Genomic DNA, 19,586 nt, shown 5'->3' with positions numbered 1-19,586 from the left:
TCTGATATCGGTCTGAGGCAAGAAAAGTTTCCCCAACGGGGTACTTAGCTTTACAGAAGACTTCGGCTGAAATTCTGTTAGAAAATCTCAGGAGCTGGTCGACCGGCACTTGCGAACTGCTTCTGCTTCGGGCACCGCGCTGCAAGAAAGATTGAAGAAAATGGCGTCGGCTGCCTCTTTTATACCCCTGCCGCACTGATGTCAGGGAAGAAGTGACGACAACCGATGCCGGACCAAGGCATTGGAATTCAGGCCGACTGCGGGACCGCCTGATGGCAGGATAACCAAGTGTGATGACTGCAGCAGCATAGCACGATGAACATCAGTTAAAATGTGGTATGGAATGCTAAGAATTCAGTATCCACATTAACTTAAACAGTGCTGACCAAAGTCTGCCTTGGAAGCATTCCTCAGTGCAGGATGCACTGTCCTGTAAAACGTGCGTGAATGACAATTCTGCAGGGGTGGTGCAAAGCTGAGAGTGATCTGTACCATTGGTCTGAATGAGATGATTTTACTTATTCACTTCCACCTTTGTGGCAAAGTTTTTTTTTTTTTTTTTTACTCAGAAGTTTGAGAGAATGCAGAATAAAGCAACTTGTTTCCTAATGCAATTCTTTTCAAGAGGAAGAGGTACTATATTTTATGGGCTGTGAAGAAAGAACTATGTTCTACTTGAATCCCTCCTGTTACTTCTAACAGAGCTGTGCGCAAGGGTGGGGTGAAAGACAGCTGTCATGGGCACAAGTTCTTTAGGAGGCACGATCACTGCCACAAATGAGGCATAAAGCAGCTATGGATGTTAAAGTAAATAGCATTTAGTGTTTGCTTCTGTAATGCAGGGATATTTTTCATAGTTTAGTAAATCAGCTTGGTACAGCTTAGCAAGTAGGCATTAAATAACTACACAAGTTACATAACGTGTCTACTTAGAATGATGACTAACATACAGTATTTGCAGAGGCATGCAAAGATGTATTATGCAGGTTATGTAGCTACATAATCGCTACTTGACTAGGCTCTGGAGATTTATTTTTTTGGGTCTTCATCTTTATTTTGCTGGGGGGGGGGGGCACTTGGGGTTATTGTCCAGGGTGCTGACTGACCTAGCTATGATCCCAGTCTTCTCTGCAAATTTGCACTTCATGACAGCGTTTAGAGATGGAACCAAATGTTAGACCTGAATGTGGTGATATGTTATGCTACTTCTGGTTCTCTCAGTCACCCACCCAAACACTGCCCATCAAATTTAGTAGTAGTGCATCAGAGGCATGCAGGCTTTTATGTACCATTTTACCTCTCTCAGGCTTAATGTAATTCATACTAAGTTATAGGACATTCATCAGAAACACTGACTATGTATTGACCTCAGGTTTATTGTTCTTAAAGTTTTGTTGTTGCATTCATCAAATTAGTATAATCTATACAGATGTTGGAGTGCAGCTTTTTGATGGGATGGCTGCTGCTGCTGCAAAAAAATCAGTCTACTATGACAGCTTTATGGTTCAAGTTAAATCTGTGCAAACTGTGTCCTGCCTTGCTCCTGCAAAGTCCCTTGCCTGGCACAACAGAGATTTGGACTACACACTCACTACTCAACATTCTTCAGTAGCAGCATCACAGATAACATTACCTTGGTATCCAAAGATACAAGGAAGTTTACAAGTCAGTTTAGGTACTTTTAACATGTTTGCTTGCAGTAAATCAAAATTCCTGATGCAAGACTAGCAGAAAACTGCTTTGTACGCTAGTTTCATGTTGGATTATCACTTTCTTTACATTACCACACAAGCTAGGGTTTTTGTACACTTGCACTGTTGAACTTCCCAGCTCTTTTACTTTCCAGTTATTTACATAATTAGTTATCCAAAATCATAATATTTATGCAGCTGGGCAAGTCCTCACTCCAAGTTCACTGAACCTCAAGAATAATCATTGACAGGCACTGTAAAACCCATTTTGCTCTTTCTTTGGAAGACTAAGATTGTGACACCTACGAAATAGTCGTTAATAAGCAGTAGGACTGGGCTCACGTGTGACTACTTTAACAGTGACATGAGCAACTGACTGAACTGTTATGGCTGAGTAACTAAATGACAGTAAGCTGTGAAGAAACAAGTGACCTTTGGAAAATGTCAATTTCTACATAATAAATGCCTCAGATTCTGACTACCACTAAATTGCTAACTAAATAAATATGTTTAACATTAATCTGCAGTTCTCAGATAGTATTTATTAACTGTGCTCAGGCATTTAATTTTCAAACCCACTAGATTCCATCAGCTGTTTTACCACCACATTTACATCATCTATTTTTTGTGGGGCCGCGGTGGTGCAGCGGTTAGAGTTGTCGCCTCACAGCAAGAGGTTCTCCCGTTCGATTCTCGGCTAGAACGCCTTCTGTGTGGAGTCTGCATGTCCTCCCCATAGTCTAGTGACGTCTAAAGACATGCAGGTAGGTGCGTGCAAGGGTGTGCCTTCTTTGAAGGCTGGGCTGGCAACTCGGCACCATAAAAATCCACTGCCAATCATTAGCGGACTGGAGCTCCACTGTGGTGACCCCTAACCAGAAAAAGCTGAAAGACTATTATTCTACATACATTTTTCCAAAGTACTCGCTTAAACATGTGATAAGATAAATAATTTACAGGAATCTGTAAAATGATTATGCACAGCTCAGATGTGCTAGGTGTGTTGTGCATACATCGTTTTCATTTTATTTCTGTAACTGTTACTTACAGACTACTCTTGAATGAATAGTGGCAGAAAGGGAACCTCAGTATGTTTAGCAGAAATCTAATACAACAAACGTTCAACAGTTAAAACTTACCCATCAAGTGCAGCTGTTTCTACATAACAAAGACTATTGGGCTCTGTGCTGGACAGTAACAGAAGATCAGCCTGATAAGGGAAAAGAAAATGGACTAGATGAGACAAATCTACCAAATAAATAAAATATTAAACTCTGCCAATACAGTGGGGAGAAATCTTACAGGAATATCATCATCTTTCTTCAAACGAATGACATCTCCGACGTTTATGTGTTTCCATTTTGATTGCTTGAACCTAAACATGAAAAAAGTACACCTCTTTAGTAGAAAATCTTTTCAAAATGACTGCAGAATAAAGTGTGCATTTATGAATATTTCATTAAGCATAAATAACACGATTTTCAAACATCAATTAGTAACTTTAAATAACAGCTCAAGTGGTAATCTGTAGGCAGCAATCTGGAAGTATGTCAAAGTAATCTACAGTGTGTGCAGACTACAAAATGAGCCAGCAGCATTTCTGTAAATGAGAAAATTGGCAAGTATTCTCATCTATTCACACTATAATAAAGGCAAATTAAGGTTGTTAGGCTGTATATTGGATAACTCATTATGGGGACTGACAGGTGATAATGGCCAGAGGAGCTGTTGGGGAGGAGGCAACCTCCACAAATTTACAATTTCAGAACTAAGTGCAGCACACATACTCTATATACAGAACATTTGATATGATTTCTAACTGAATTAATGTTTTGGAGAGCTCCATCTAAAAGTGTATTTCTCTCTCAAAAAGAATCGAGAGAGGATACCATGATAATCAATGGACAGGTGAGCAAGTTATAACATCAGATCATCACGAACTATAGCTTCTCCTTGGGGGATAATGGAGAAGTTCGTTGGTACGAACGAAACCTAGGTAAAATAACAAAACAACGCTTTGGTTCAATAAAGGAGCTGTTTTTATGCTGGCAGTGTGGTTCTTGTGAAGAATCTTTATACGTTTGGAATATTGGAAGCAGTGTGTTTTGTTTGTAGATTGCTGGTATTATTCTCCTTATTGGCTTGCTACCAGCATCTCACTTCACTTATTTTACCTGTTGGTGTTTGTTTTTGGTTCCAAGGATAATGGACTGCAGTTGTGACTATACAAGACCTTCAAATGTCAAAAAATCTTCATTAAACTCTCAAAATTCAATTTACTAACCTAAAGCTGAGTAGTTCTATTCCGCTGTGGGGCAAGTTTCTAGGTTATAAATGGAGGAATCCGATCAAAGTATAGAATAAGATTTTTTCAGAAAAAGAATAGCCAACCACTGCTATATTCTGCTATGGACTTAAAAGCAAGTGGGGAGGAGGCATTTAAAGAAAGGCTAAACCAACTGAGTAACTCTAATTAGGAAACTGTATGTGTGTGCACATATACATAAATACATGTGTGTACTCCCTTTGAAGTTCTGTTACATCTACCATCCTTTAGAGGGGCACGCAAACAGAAAAATGAGGGTGACATCACATTTCTGGTTTATTTTTTCCATTAGTGCATCATGTGTTCTTACATTATCTTAAATAGTAATTTGCTAGCAATCCCATGGATAAATATTCATACGTACACAAGATTTGTTAGGGAATTGCCAGGAAAAATAAGTAAAAACAGTAGTATGTAAAAACACCAAAACAAGAGTGAAAAGCAATGAAGAGCTAGCAAAACTACATACGTTTACAGAATGAAAAGGAAGAAAACTGAGGTCTTACAACAGACTTGCAAAATTCATGATAAATTAGCTTTTGAGATGCATCTCTTCTATGTTTATATCAGTGAATGCAGATAAGGTGGCTAGCAAAAAACTAATATAAAAATGAACTAGCAGAACTAACATTCTGCTTTTGTATTTATTCACAATCTTTCTGCTAACTAGTTTTTAAGAGCCAACAGACTCTTTAGGTCAAACCTTAATAGCAATTTGTTAGCTTATGAAAAGACTTTGTGTATCCACTCCTTTGTAGTATAATTTCCTACACTGCTGAGTGGACTATGGCATCTAACATAGGTCTGTAAGATATGTGGAATACCCTAGACAGCTATAAAACTTGTGGTAACAGCAGTTCAATGTACAGCTTTCAAACATGTAGATATGCATAAATATCTCTGCACCTTTAAAAATATTTAATACCCACAATGCACATGGCTCAGTTCAGTCTTAAAGAAGTTGCCACAAAAAAGTACAGTTGTGTACACTTACCATAAATGTAGATGTTCGAGTGTATTCACTGTTGCAGTCATTACATTTGGGTTATCTGCTTGCAGGTAGCCCTCAGTTGGCCTGATTAATAAAGTCTTGGGTCCTGTGTCGGTTGCTGTCTCATCTTCCATGATGTCAGGTTGTCTGGGGTATAAAGCATGCAGCCGATGCCATTACATCAGTTTTTCTTGCCCCAGATGTCAGGTGCCCCCATAATGGGAAGCAATTATATACAAGGTTACACCTCCAACAAAAACAAATACACCAGAAAGCTTAAATACAGTAAGCAAAAAGAAAGGTATAGCCAATGGAATTCAGGGGGCTGAAGGGAGGGTAACCAGGACTGAACATCTACATTTATGGTAAGTGTACACAACTGTACTATGTTCTTCGGGTTTCACTGTTGCAGTCATTACATTTGGATAGATTCCCAAAATTAAGGAAGGGAGGAGGCAGTTATAGAGAGCATTAGGACCAGCTATTAGGCCCTGCAAGACTGCAGTAGCAAAACTGGCAAGTGGTAAGGTTTGGTGAAGGTATGTACAGAAATCCAGGTAGCAGCGTCTAGGATGTCCCTGGTAGGAACACCTCTGAGAAAGGCTGTAGAAGTAGATGTAGCCCTGGTAGAATGGGGTCTTATCCCCTGTGGGATAGGTTTTCCATGGTGCTTATAGCAGAAATGAATGCAATGGCCTACCCACTTAGAAATGGTTTGCTTTGAAATGGCCTTCCCCTCTGCCCCTGCAGTAAATGCAACCAGAAGCTGTTCAGATTTTCTGAGAGGCTTAGTCCTGTCCAAGTAAAATCTATGTTGTCTGTGCACATCCAAGGAGTGCAGTATTCGCCCCCCTTTGTTCTGTGGATTAGAAAAGAAGGTTGGCAAATGAATGGACTGATTAAGGGCCACACTGGATACCACCTTGGGCATAAAGGAAGGATTGGTCCTGAGGGACACCCTGTCAGCATGAAAGATGATGAAAGGCTCCACTGCCATGAGGGCCTGTAATTCAGACACCCTTCTTGTTGAAGTGATGGCTAGAAGGAAGGCTGTTTTCCAAGAAAGGAATTTCAACTCTGCAGTTTCAGCTGGCTCAAAGGGAGGTAGAGTGAGCTTTTCCAATACAAAGTTAAGGTCGCAGGCTGGAGTAGGGGCTCTCCTGGGTGGTCTTAAGTTTTTGGCCCCTCTGAGGAATTGCTTCAGCAGTAGATGAGAGAAGAGGGGTGTCTCCATATTATAATGTGCTGAAATGGCAGAGGCATGAATTTTAATGGAAGAGAAGGAAAGGCCCTTGTGAAGCATCTCAATTAAGTATTGTAGAATATGCGGTAAAATGGACACTGTTGTACCCATCCCCTGAGTTTGGCTCCAGGAACAGAATCTTTTCCATTTTTCAGCATAGGATTTTCTAGTACTAGACCTCCTTGTCTCCAGAACGACATCCATCACTTGTTAGGGATAGTAATGAAGAGATCAGGTAATTAACCAGGCTGCAAGGTTCAGGGTTTGAAGCTGGGGGTGCAGAATCTGGCCCTCCTGCTGGGACAGCAGGGAAGGGGTCTGAGGCAGGTGCCATGGTTCCAGCAGTGATACACTGGGCAAAAGGGGGTACCCAGTGTTGGCATGGCCAGTCTGGTGCAATGAGTATTGTCCTTGGTTTGTCTTGTTTGATCTTTAGTAGAACTTTGGAGAGGAGGAGCAGAGGGGGAAAGGCATAAACTGTTTTTTCCAGGTGAATGACAGGGCATCCACTTTCCAAGCTTGTCTCTGGGGAGTACTTGTGCAGAATTTGTCTAACTGGTAGTTCTGAAGGGAGGCAAACAGGTCTCTCTCTGGTCTCCCCCATTTGTTTCTCAAAATGTTGAATATCTTTGGTTCCAGTTTCCACTCATGTGGGTCCATGAGATTTCTGCTTAGGTCGTCTGCCCGTGTATTTAGCTTGCCTGGCAGGAATTGAGCTTGTAGGTGCACTTGGTAGCTCAAGGCCATGTTCCACAGAGCCATGGCTAGTCTGCAGAGAGGGTATGAGTGGGTTCCCCCCTGCTTGTTTATGTACCACATAACATTGGTGTTGTCCATCTTTACCAATAATTGTCCTGGAAGAATGTGGTCCTTGAAGGCTATCAGAGAATTCTGTACAGCTAACATTTCTTTTTGATTAATATGCAGGTGCATTCGACTCTGGTTCCATTTGCCCTGAATGCACTGCCCTGCCAAGTGAGCCCCCCCCCCATGCATAGTCCGATGCATGTTAGGGTTAGAGCGGCAGTGGGTAGAATGAATGGCAGTCCCTTGTTGTGGTGGCAGGCCTCTTCCCACCAGTTTCCACATATGCAGTCTTGCATATGGAATTAGTAGAATGCAAGAGGCCATGAACCCCAGGGTTTGCAGTATTTTCCTTGCAGATGGGTCTTTGTGGCCAGTAGTTTGAAGTAGGCTGTCAATAGGCCATATGGGAAGTTGTATTCAAGCTTGCTCCCAGGAATGCAATTTGTTTACAGGGTACTAGGTGCGATTTCTTTTTGTTTATGGTGTACCCCAGTGAAGTTAGTAGTTTCTTTACAAATGCCAGATAAATTAATAGTATGTCCTGGCTTTCTGCCTGAATTAGAAAATCGTCCAGGTATGGGTATATTTGAATATTTATTTGCCTGCAGAATGCAATGACTGGAGCTAGGCACTTTGTGAATATCCTGGGCGCAAGTACATAAAACAAAAGGCAGTGCAGAGAACTGATAGTGCATGTAGCCTGCTCTGACACATAGGTATTTTCTGCAAGATTCCCTTATTGGGATGTGCAGGTAAGCTTCCTTTAAATCCAGTGTTGCCAACCAGGCATTTTTGCCTAGCATGGGAAGCAGCTGATGAAGAGTTAGCATTTTGAATTTTGGGTTTACTAAAGAAGTGTTTAGGATAGATGGGTCCAGGATAGGACACCAGGAATTGTCTTTTCTTGGTACCAGGAAAAGTCTTGAGTAAAAACCTTGCCCCCCATTCCCCTTCTGGGACAGGTTGAACAGCCCAGATACTTAGGAGAGAGAGAGAGAGAACCTGCTTTTGAGCCTCTGCCCACTGATTTGGGGATAAGTCTGGCCAACTGTTTTGTGTTGGTAAGGAGTGGAAGTGGAATCTGTATCCTTGGTTAACTATATTTAAAAGTCATTTGTCCTGGGTAATGAGTTCCCAGTTTTTTGCATGCAGGGCAATCTTTCCCCCTAAAGGAAAGAGTCAGTTGAGCAGGGCTTGGAAGGTTTAAGGTCAAGTCACTGTGACAGTTTACCATGGTGGGTGTCTTACTACTTCCAGCTTTGTAAGTGGGAGCCCCCCACTGCTTAGGCCTGTGAGTACCTTGAGACTGAAGCCTGGGTGGTTTGCTGGTCCTGGGTTTGGACTGAGAAGGCCTGGAAGACACAGAAAAGGACCAATTTTTAGAAGGCCAGTGCCTACTAAATCTGTGAGGCTGTACTTGCAGGAAATATTTAACAGTTTGCATAGATTTAGCTTTTTCCTCCATCTTAAGTACTACTTCTGCTTTGTTGCCAAACAGGCGGTGTTGGTTTAAGGGAGCATCCAGTAATTTAGCTTTAACATGATCTGGCAAAGTTTGCTCCTTAAGCCAAGCATGCCTTCCAAGCACAGGCCCAGTGACAGCAGCCCTGCAAGAGGTTTCTAATGAATCAAAACCACAATGCAAAGTATGTTTACCAACTTGTTCAGCAGAATGCATTAAATCCAGTAATATTTTCAGCACAGTCAGGAATCATCATTTTCTGTTTAAGCAATCTAATAATATACTGCTGATACTTTAACATACGAAACTGGCAAAGGCCCTAATGGCCAAAGTAGCAGAAGTGTATACCTTCTTACCCAATCTGTCCAGAGCCCTGGAATCTCTATCAGAGGGGGTAGGGTTTTTGGCAGTAGTAGCCTTAATGCCTGTGGGTCCCTGTGAAATGGTCTCTGGATCCGCAGTAGGATTCTTAAAGAGGAACTTGTGAGAGTCAGGTACTCTAATACTTCTCAGGTTTCCTAGGAGCCGGAGGTAAAGTGTCTGGGGCCAGGCTAGATTCTAAGAAGGCATCATCTACAATGTCCAGTACAGGAGGGATAGCTAAAGGCCTGTGTTGAGGTAAGAGTAAGAATTCCTTAAGCCTCTTTTTGGAGTCAGAGTAATCCTGGCTTTCCCAGTGGAAATGCTCCCTAAGAGTATGCAAAGTTTCACCAAAAGAGAAATCTTCTGGAGGGGAGGCAGTGGGATTTGAGTCCTCTGCATCAGAATTCTGATAGGTAGATAAGGGCATATCCTGGTCATCAGAAGAGACAGAAATTTCAAAATCCTGATCAGAAGGAAAATCAGTTCTAGGCCTCAGAGGGAGAAGGGTGGCTTCTCCTGATTAGAGTAATATGGTCTTCAGTCATTCTTATTTGTTTTTTAGGCATACAGGCCTGACCATGCAGTCTGGCCATCTATTTTCTAGGCATGGATCAATTTTTAGGCCTTGAAGAAGAAGATGGCGTTGGTTTAATATGCAAGTCGGTAGGCCTGAATACACCTTCAGAAGCCGGTGCCTGCACAGTGGCTCTGGACCCATCCAAGGTAGAGACATCCGCAGGTTCCATAGTCGAAGAAGCATCTCAAGGCATACTGGACTCCGAATGGGTCTCAGTAGAGGCCTGCGAATCTGAAGTAGCAGGTATCAGGGGCTGCGAAAGCACCTGAGCACCGAACTGGTGACTAGCTTAATGGAAGCATTGTCTGCAGCTTTGGACCTATGCGGTCTGTCTCAGTCTTTATCTTTGTGTTTTTTCGGAATGTCGGTAGTCAGGTGGCTTACCAAAGCCATTTCTGGATAATTGAACTGAGTACCAAAATAGTTAGATGCAAAAATGAACAGACGAATAATAGTTTGAGGATTGAATAAGGCACAAAACCGACAGCGAGGGACGTCGTGGTCTGGGCCTAAGCAAAGAATGCAGTACGAATGAAAATCTTTATGAGGTATTTGCTTTCCACAAGTAATACAACATTTACGGACATCGGTTTAGAGCAAGAAAAAGGATACCCAACAGGGTACTTAGCTTTGTTGAAGACTTCGGATCTGAAACTCAAAAATGTAAATTTCAGGATTCGGCCGACCAGCACTTGCAAACTGTTTCTGCTTTGGGCACTGCACGGCAAGAAAGTCTGATGTAATGGCGTTGGCTGCATGCTTTATACTCCTGACTACCTGACATCATGGAAGATGAGACAGCAACCGACGCAGGACCCAAGACTTTGATATCAGGCTGACTGAGGGCTACCTGCAAGCAGATAACCCAAATGTAATGACTGCAACAGTGAAACACAAAGAACATCTGTTTGGAATATATTTGTCATTTTTGCAGTCATTCCTCTCAAACTCTTATCACAAGAAGTCTGGACCAAAGCCTAAAATAATGGGGGGTGGGGGGTGGGCAGGCAAAAGTCCCAAAAAATAGGGACAAATTTTAAAATATTGCTCTTGTAAATTTAAGTTGCTAGAATAACAGGATTTTCAAAAAGAAAGTCAAACTCAAATGCATGTCATTATTTGGTGATTTGAATCCTCAGAGATTTGCCAGAAAACCTTAAATTTTATAAGGAGCAAAGCAAACAAAATGAGGCAAAAATCTGGACATTCTGCAAAAATCTGTACAGTTGAGAGATCTTTGCTATCAAAGCTGTATCACAACTTTGGAAAATACCTCTCAAATTGCAGACATCGAAAATAGGAACAAAGGCCCTTGAAAAATAGGAACATTCAGCTAAAATCTAGACATTAACTGTCAAAACATGAATGCCAAATATTACATAATTTTTCCTGGTCCCAGTAGGAATGTGGGACACTACTCAAAAACACGTTTTTAAAAAGAGTGATACAATGATGGGAAAATATAAGCATGTTATCAAGGAGTGCATAATTTGTACTTGGTGAATAGTATCACAAAATTCTACAACACAAGGCAATTTATTTTTGCATCAGTAAAGAGGAAATATAATACTGTGTGTACTTCCTTTAAATTATTGCCACTGGTATGTTGGTCATGTAGTATTGCTTTCTTGGTTCTAAACAGATTCCAAAATCATATGCAATGAGAGGGATTCAGAAAGTTGTGTGAATAGGTAGAATGAAGACAAACGGGGACATGTCTCCAAAAATAGGGACATCCTAAATCAGGCCTGAAAATAGAACATTCCTCCAAAATAGGGACACTTGAGAGGTCTGCTTTGGAATCCTGAGTTTAGTTGCCACGGAGTGCCCACATGCACCTGGGTGTGATGAAACCCAAGTGATGAGAACCAAGCTGGTTATGTACTTCAGCTCAACCTCCAGAAAGGAGAAAAAATATGCCACAAAGCTTTCGATTACAGGCCACTAGCGACATGCACATTCTTGTATATCTATCTTTTTATTATACATACCAGTATAGCAATAGTACATCCCAAACAGACTTTCTTGGCCTTTCAAGACCTGACTCCCCACTACCTCCAGATTAGTTTTACTTTGATTAATTTATGCAGTCCTCACCTACCTGGATCCAGTTTCCACATCTTGCAAAGGATCACTCCACCAGAGGTGAATTTAGATGAGATGGGCAACACCACAACTGCCATCCAAGGCAATCCATCATTAGTGAAGGTATTGGTTGAGACGGCATTAAGCTTTTGTTGACTTTTAACTGCATCACATTCAACCACCAGTTCAATTCCTTTATGAAGTACACAGTTTAAAGACTAGATCAAATGGTCAAGACATCCAATATTATACAACACTCAGGAAAGTGGCAAAGTTCACAAGTCATTTGGTATTAATAATCAAAAAGGATGCTGACAGGTGCTGTTTGAAAGCTCATGAAAGCATGCTCTGACAGCCTGCCCTGGGGCGCTTCTGTAGAAAACCTGACAGTCTTACAACCTCTGCTGGGAGGTGTAAACATTTAAGTCAGGGACTAAACCAGGAAGTCCTTTTTAATGCACATTTATTCACTATTTTTGTTTTTGAAAACTGTTCCTTATTGTTATTCATCATGAGCAGGTTTACAATGTACAGACACCTTTGTAATGATACACAGATCTATACATTTCATACATTATCTTCTGCACTCTGACAGCATTCATATCTTTGTTACATTGCTCAGTCCTCCTCATTTGTTGCAGGACTCTTTCCCTGGACATTTATCTCAACATTCCCTCGTATTTGGGCAAGCATATAAACAGCCATACATGGTCCTCTTAATTTAACACAGTTTATATGGAGTTAAAGCTGGATACATCACTTTTACATTTAAACTCCAATTAACCATCCCATTTCTCCAAAGCATCCATAAACTGCTCATCATATTCTCATCAACCTTTCTACCAGTATACATCTTTATTAAATTCTTAAGTACTAGTCCCTACTCGTTGTCTTACTACCATTTATGTTGTCCCATTAAATTATGAATGTGGTGCATCCAAGAATCTTACCTGAAAAGCCTGCAAACAGGTGGCCATGCCTGTTAAATGGTCCTACAACAAATTCCACTTAACCTTAAACTGTTGTATACATCTCCAAAAACACATTTTCCTTGTCCTAAATTATATAACAATGTCCAGATCCTATTTTAATTCAGAGATTATCCACTTAACCTTACTGTGCAGATACCATTCCTTTACTTCTCAGACCCACAGGCAATGTACTTCTTGTTCAGTATGTCATACTGTCCATTAGTCGATACACATGCTCATTTTATGCTAATGCAATGTACCAGTCTATTATTCTGCTCTTTTTACCGACACACCACATCTTCCACCCATAAGCAAAAATAACCACTGAGGATAAAGGTCTTTTCTCTCAAAACTTCCTTAAACTCCATGTTATGCACCATTTTGTCTAGTCACTAAAACACAGTAAGCATGACATAAGCCTTGCGCAGCTCATACCTGCCATACATGCCACACCATACACGATTAGCCTATTTAAAACCTAAGCCAACTTCTTCACACAGATCAACCAATTATCCCATTTATACTTATTTTGGGGATGTGTTGGGAATAAACATATCAATATTCGCATTTCATCCCTCACATATGAGCACCGCTAAGGCGACTCGCATCAGTCTCTAGGTAATGGTCAAATACATTGCTACTGATGCATATCATAACCTTGATGCTGAACTAATTATAGTAATCAAAGTACACATTACATAAGGACCCATTTACCTTGCAGTAATGTAGTCCAGAAAAATACCTCTATCTTCAGATCTACATGAAGGGCCTTCAAGTATCCGTTTTCAGGTTTGATGAATTGTATTTGATTTCCTTACTATCAGACTGCTCAACATTGCATTTCCATACGAGTGTTGGTTCACATATTTTTAAACACTCACGCAATATGTTTCTCTATGTAATGTAAAATATATACAAATTGCATTTGGTCTTACAAATGGCTAACTGTACAGCCTATCAGTATACTCAAAATATTTAAGTGCATCAACTGTTTTCACAAACTAATCCCCAATATTATATTCACAATATATAATATTCAATATGGAACCTGTCTTACTAAAAGCCTGCAGTATAGACTTTCTCTTCTAATACCATATGCGGACTTATGATTAGCAATGCATCAAATTTTAATGTAAAATAAGCTTTATTTTCATTAAGATGGCAAATCTACATATTTAGAGAAGGGTATTCCGCCATATCACTTTGCCATACAGTAATTCAAAACAGTCTTAGCATTTCCATATGGATTTTACTTCACTACATAAGAATGAACTTAAACAGCTGCAATATAGTTAAAACTTAATATGTCTATGCAACTGCCATTCCAAAATGAAAGAAACAACCACTTGCTGATAAAGTTCCACTTAACCCAGTATACAGATATTGATGGTGTAAACAAGAAAATGTTCCTTTCTAACTAGGTATTTAATCATAGCAGCACTTTCATTTGTCCCATATAGTAGTGGCTATTCATTAAGTATTTTTCATACTATTACCCTCTATTTAAATTTTAGAAAGTTCCTTACCAAATACCTACATCAAGAATTAGCTTTGTCCTAAAGTATGCACATATACTGAAAAATGAAAAAAAAAAACAACTCAACATACATCGCATTAAACAGTCTATATACTTCAAATAGAGCCTGCATGCCTTTCAAGCCATTTCATTCCAGCAATTATGCATATAAAACATACCTCTTATCAAATCCATATGGTATTCCAAATTATCCAGTCTCTCCAGTGGAGTCTGTCTCTCTCAGATTAACAGCCTCTCTTCCTGCTCACCTGGCAATTGTGTTAATCTCAGTGGTAGTTCCTTTAGCTTGACAATCACTTCATCTGGATTATTGAAAAGTCAACTTACCACCAGTGCAAAACACGTTCAGAGTAGCAGGATATGAACTTCAGTTAGTCATTGCTTCCACAAATCACAAATGATGTTCCAAAGTCACCTTGCTATAATTATGTGCAACATAAATAGGTTGCCCAGTCACTGACCGTTTTCAACAAGGTTGCTGCAACTGTCAGAATACCTGCTCCTTTCTCAGAATATGAAAAGGACCATCAGTATTGGCTTGAGCTTCCAATATTGCACTTCTGACTTTGGTAGTAAAGCACTTGCTCCAGCCCCCCCCCCCCCCCCCAACCAGAAAAAAAAGAATATTTTGCAAATCCGTTGCACTCTTATCTTGGCTTTTAAAATCTATTTTGCCATCATCTTTTAACACTTCAAGCAATTTCAGACTCCTCCTCCTTGCCTATCTTTCAGTCAACACAACTTATGTTCCACCTGCTCTCAGATCTCCATTGCTTGATGTAGGTCCCATCAACACTTGTTGACTTGGAGGAATTCAGCATCTTCTGCTCCACCCACTTCCAAGTGCCTCAGATATGCTAAAGACACTGAAATTGCCACTGTAGTAACATTCAGCCATACCAGGCTTTGTGGCTGTCTGCAGTATGGCCACTCTGCTTTCGCTCCTAAACCACTTCCATTTTCAAAATATTCATTGTTAGGTACACTTAACATTTTTTATTTCACTAGGCATGAAACACCTTCATTCATCTGCAGACAAAAAAAATAAGTTTTTACTTTAGTTTTTAGTGATTTACTACTCGCAAAAAGAGGAGACCAGAGTAGGCAACCAGCTTCTCTAAGCACAGTGAGATATCGCTTTTCAGGATTCTTTTTAAATCTTGAAGGGAGGATACATGGTTGAGAAAACATTAAAGGACTCTCTTACAAACTTGTAGGGGAACTAAACTCTCCACCAGCAATCTAAACCAACATAGTTTTTCCATGCATTTGATTGTACTAATAGATTTTTGTTACATGGCTGTTTCAGAATGCACGGCCATCTCATTCTGGAAGTTGGTTTAGTGTTCCAAAAATCCTGGTGTATACCTGTTTACTTTGATCTGTCAGATGTTCTGAAGGGAGTGCTTATCACACAGAGTACCTGCTGTATCCACTCATTTGGAATTTCTTGTTTCATGTTGTGACATAATATAACACCCCCACTGAGTGCTTAATTTATAAGGTCTTAAAAGAGGTTGCATTCTACAAATCTACTTAACTGAAGTAATTTCTGTTGAAGCCCAGTTTCTCCTGAACCCCAGTCTTGTTTCCATATCCACCTTAAAAAACAATTTTTCCAGCTTCTAGAGCATTTTTATTTTTGATGTGCCATCCCATGCCTCTCTTTTCATACTTTGCTGTGTCTGTCTTCATTTGTACATTAACAGCTCTTATTTCTCATAATTTATACTGTTGAACTATTTTCTGTCAAGACTGAAGCTGTATCCAGAAAGTTGTGGACCAGCTCATTTAAAAAAAAATACAAAAATGTGATGCAATGGTGCAGTGGTTAACGTTGTTGCCTCTCAGCAATATGTTCTCTGCTTCGATTCTTGGCTGGGGTGTGCCTTCTGCGGAGTCTGCATGTCCATCCTGCATTCACGTGAGTTTCTTTCAGCTGCTCCGGTTTCCTCCTACATTCCAAAGACATACATCTGGAGCATTTCTCCACAAGCCTCCAGTGACAATAGGCTCTGTCCCAGTTGGAGTTTCCCCGATACACAAATGTTAAATAAAATTTCCAATGTATCTTGGTGTTGCCTCATCTGTGAAATTTTACAGATTAGTTCTGCTCATCTTTGTGGTTTTGACTAACATACCTGTAAATAAGGAAACCATATGAACATTGCTCTCCAAATTCAAAGTTATTTGTAAACTGATAACGTATCTACTGCTGAAACCCTTAGACTACACAACAAATAAGTAGAATTGGATTTATTTGACATTTACAGAGTTTGTTTGCCTTACTTTTGTAGGTCATTTTTCCCAATAGAACTTTGTGTTACTTGAAGTAGCATTCTTGTAAAAGTATCAACACATTGTGTACATTCTGTTGCGTCTCTTTTCCAGTTAACAACCAGCTCAAACTGATTAAGGTATAGACAACAGTGTTGCTACAGATGTTTGAAACACACTTCACTATATGAAAATAAGGAAAACAAGTTTTTTGTCCTTTATGCAGAAGACTTATTACAAACTCTCCCACATACTGAGGCTGTCCCAGGTAATGGTCAAAACCTTTTTTCCTCCTACTATATGCAAATTACAAGACGGCAGTTTTCCCCATCTGTAATGCCGAACATTTGCTCTACTTCAGGGTGTCCCACTATGCTTATCCAATTTTCTGAATTCTCTGGCTATCTGCATTCACCACAGTAACTTAGAATATGTTTCATGTATTCTAAATGCATTTTTAGTAAGGAATGCCCTAACATGTTGCTCTGTTTCAGGTCATGCATACTCAACTTCAGTGTTTTCCTTTCTCAGAACGATACAACTGTGTGCGCTAAAATTACTTTACATCTGAAGGATATTTTTGAATTTCCATCACTTCAGATTTGTAGTGAGATTTCTCAACCACTGTAAACAAGAACTTTGTTACAAAGTCTGTACCATATCTGTTGCTTTTGTGTTAATATCACTTACAGTATCAATATAGGCACTGTAGACAAGCTGAAAAGCAGTGTCAGAAGATCAGGTCTCCGGTACAACTAAACTTAATTTCTACACAATTTTTACCCTGATAAAGCAGCATCCTACTGCTTTCCCCCTCCCCCACAACACTGGTATAAATTTTACTAAATTCAGGACATCAAATGAAAGTCTTGTACCTTCCTGAATTCACCCCTTCTCTCATCTTATCTCGTGCCAGAAAAAGCTCACTAAACTGCATCATCCTAAATGCATAAAGTACAGTTTTGTACCTACCATAAATGTAGATGTTCGAGTGTATATACTGCTGCAGTCATCACACTTGGGTTATCCTGCCGTCAGGCGGTCCCCGCAGTCGGCCGAATCCCAAAGTCTTGGTCCGGCGTCGGTTGTCGTCGCTTCTTCCCTGACGTCAGTGTGACAGGGGGATAAGAGAGGCAGCCGACGCCATTTTCTTCCGTTTTTCTTGCCCCAGATGTCAGGTGCCCCCAACTAGGAAGGCAATACAAATAACTATACAAAAATACCTTAGTAGATAAACAATAGTACTAGCTGTTAGCAAATACACCATATAGACATGCATCCAATAGATTGATGTACATGGAGTTATAACTAACACCCTGGTATGTAGAGGGGATGGTGGGAGGGTAACCTGGACTGCAGCAGTATATACACTCGAACATCTACATTTATGGTAGGTACAAAACTGTACTGTGTTCATCATGTTATACTGCTGCAGTCATCACACTTGGGTTGAATCCCAAAGCTATGGATGGGTGGCTGGTACTAAACTGGGTTAGGTGAAGCTAGGATGTCCTGCAAAACTGCAGTGGCAAAACCAGCTCTGGTTTTTGAGTATAATGGAAGGTGGTAGTGCTTGGTAAAGGTGTGCACTGAACTCCAAGTAGCTGCCTCCAGAATGTCCTTGGTTGGACCCCCCCTGAGAAAGGCTGCTGAGGTTGCTGTAGCCCTGGTAGAATGGGACCTAATATTAACAGGCACTGCTTTCCCATGGTGCGAGTAGCAAAAGCGGATACAATGTGCTATCCATTTGGAAATGGTCTGTTTTGAAATAGCCTTTCCTTGTGAACCTGCAGCATAGGATACAAAGAGTTGGTCAGTTTTTCTGAAGGTCTTTGTCTTATCCAAATATTAACATAGCTGTCTGTGAATGTCCAAAGAGTGAAGGAGTCTCCTTTATTCTGGGGGTTTGGATAAAAGGTGGGTAAATGAATGGTCTGATTCAAAGCGACACTGGATACTACCTTTGGCATAAAGGTAGGGTTAGTTCGTAAAGAGACTCTGTCCTGATGGAAAATGATGAAAGGTTCCACTGCCATAAGTGCCTGTAGTTCTGAGACCCTGCATGCTGAGGTGATAGCCAGCAACAGAGCTGTTTTCCATGACAAGTATTGTAGTTCTGCTGAGAAGGCTGGTTCGAAAGGAGGCAGTGTTAATTTTTCTAAAACGAAGTTGAGGTCCCAAGCTGGCGTTAGGGGTTTTCTGGGGGGTCTTATATTCTTAGCCCCTCTGAGAAACTGCCTTAGTAAAGGGTGTGAGAATATGGGAGGATCCGTATTATATTGAGCTGAAATGGCTGAAGCATGGATCTTAATGGATGAGAAAGAAAGGCCTTTGTGTAGCATCTCAGTTAAGTATTGCAGTATCTGAGGAATGTTTGGTATCCAAGGATTTTGGCCTTAGCCCGGTTCCATGCACAAAATCTTTTCCATTTGTCTGAGTAAGTTTTTCTGGTGCTGGGCCTCCTGGCCTCCAAAATGACATTCAGGACGTCCTTTGAGAGAAGTGTTGATTGATAATTCAAGATATCCTCCATGCAGCTAAACTTAAAGTCCTGAGCTGACTGTGAAGGATCTGAGAGTTTTGCGGAGTCAACAGAAGTGGGAATTGAGGTAAGATCCATGGAGGGCTATGAGTCAGGGTCCTTAGTAATGGGTACAAGTGCTGACATGGCCAGTCCAGAGCAATGAGGATCATTTGTGGTCTCTCTGATCTAACTTTCAGTAATACCTTGGTCAAGAGAGGTAGTGGTGGGAAGGCATAGACTGTCAATGCTGTCCAACTGAATAAGGCGTCCACTTTCCAGGCTAGGGAATGAAAAGTCCTTGTGCAAAATTGCTGTAGTTAGCATTTGTTGGGGGGAGGCAAATAGATCTATGTCTGGGTGTCCCCACCTTTGAGTTATCATTGAAAATACTTGTGGGTGCAGTCTCCACTCGTGAGGATCTGCCAAATTTCTGCTTAATTCGTCTGCCAATATGTTTTCCTTTCCTGGCAGGAATTGTGCTTGCAGTTGTACTTGGTAAGTCAATGCTGTGTTCCACAAGGTCATTGCCTGTCTGCATAAAGTGTAGGAATGTGTTCCTCCCTGTTTATGTACCACATAACTGTGGTGTTGTATGTCCTTATTAGTAGTCGTCCTGGATGCAAGAGGTCCTTGAAGGCTGTCAGTGCATTTTGCACAGCTAGCATCTCCTTTTGGTTGATGTGTAGATGCATTTGTTTTGCAGACCATTTGCCCTGTATGCACTGTCCTGCC

General features: G+C 40.7%; 1 protein-coding gene across 5 annotated transcripts in view; it reads right to left on the bottom strand.

Moving 5' to 3' along the window:
- The window catches only part of ATP8B1 (ATPase phospholipid transporting 8B1), a 1,573,644-nt gene that overhangs the window by 680,578 nt on the left and 873,480 nt on the right, over positions 1–19,586 (bottom strand). For all 5 annotated transcript variants that reach the window (XM_044074782.1, XM_044074792.1, XM_044074774.1 and 2 more), the window contains 2 exons: positions 2,994–3,066; positions 2,831–2,901 (listed from right to left, as the gene is read on the bottom strand). In XM_044074782.1, the coding sequence (XP_043930717.1) occupies positions 2,831–2,901; positions 2,994–3,066 (144 nt within the window). The remainder of the gene's footprint in view (positions 1–2,830; positions 2,902–2,993; positions 3,067–19,586) is intronic.

The sequence above is a fragment of the Protopterus annectens genome, chromosome 1.part1 (assembly GCF_019279795.1).
Source record: "Protopterus annectens isolate FY-2018-M chromosome 1.part1, PAN1.0, whole genome shotgun sequence".
Taxonomy (NCBI): domain Eukaryota; kingdom Metazoa; phylum Chordata; order Ceratodontiformes; family Protopteridae; genus Protopterus; species Protopterus annectens.
This window is presented reverse-complemented; position numbering and strand designations above follow the sequence as displayed.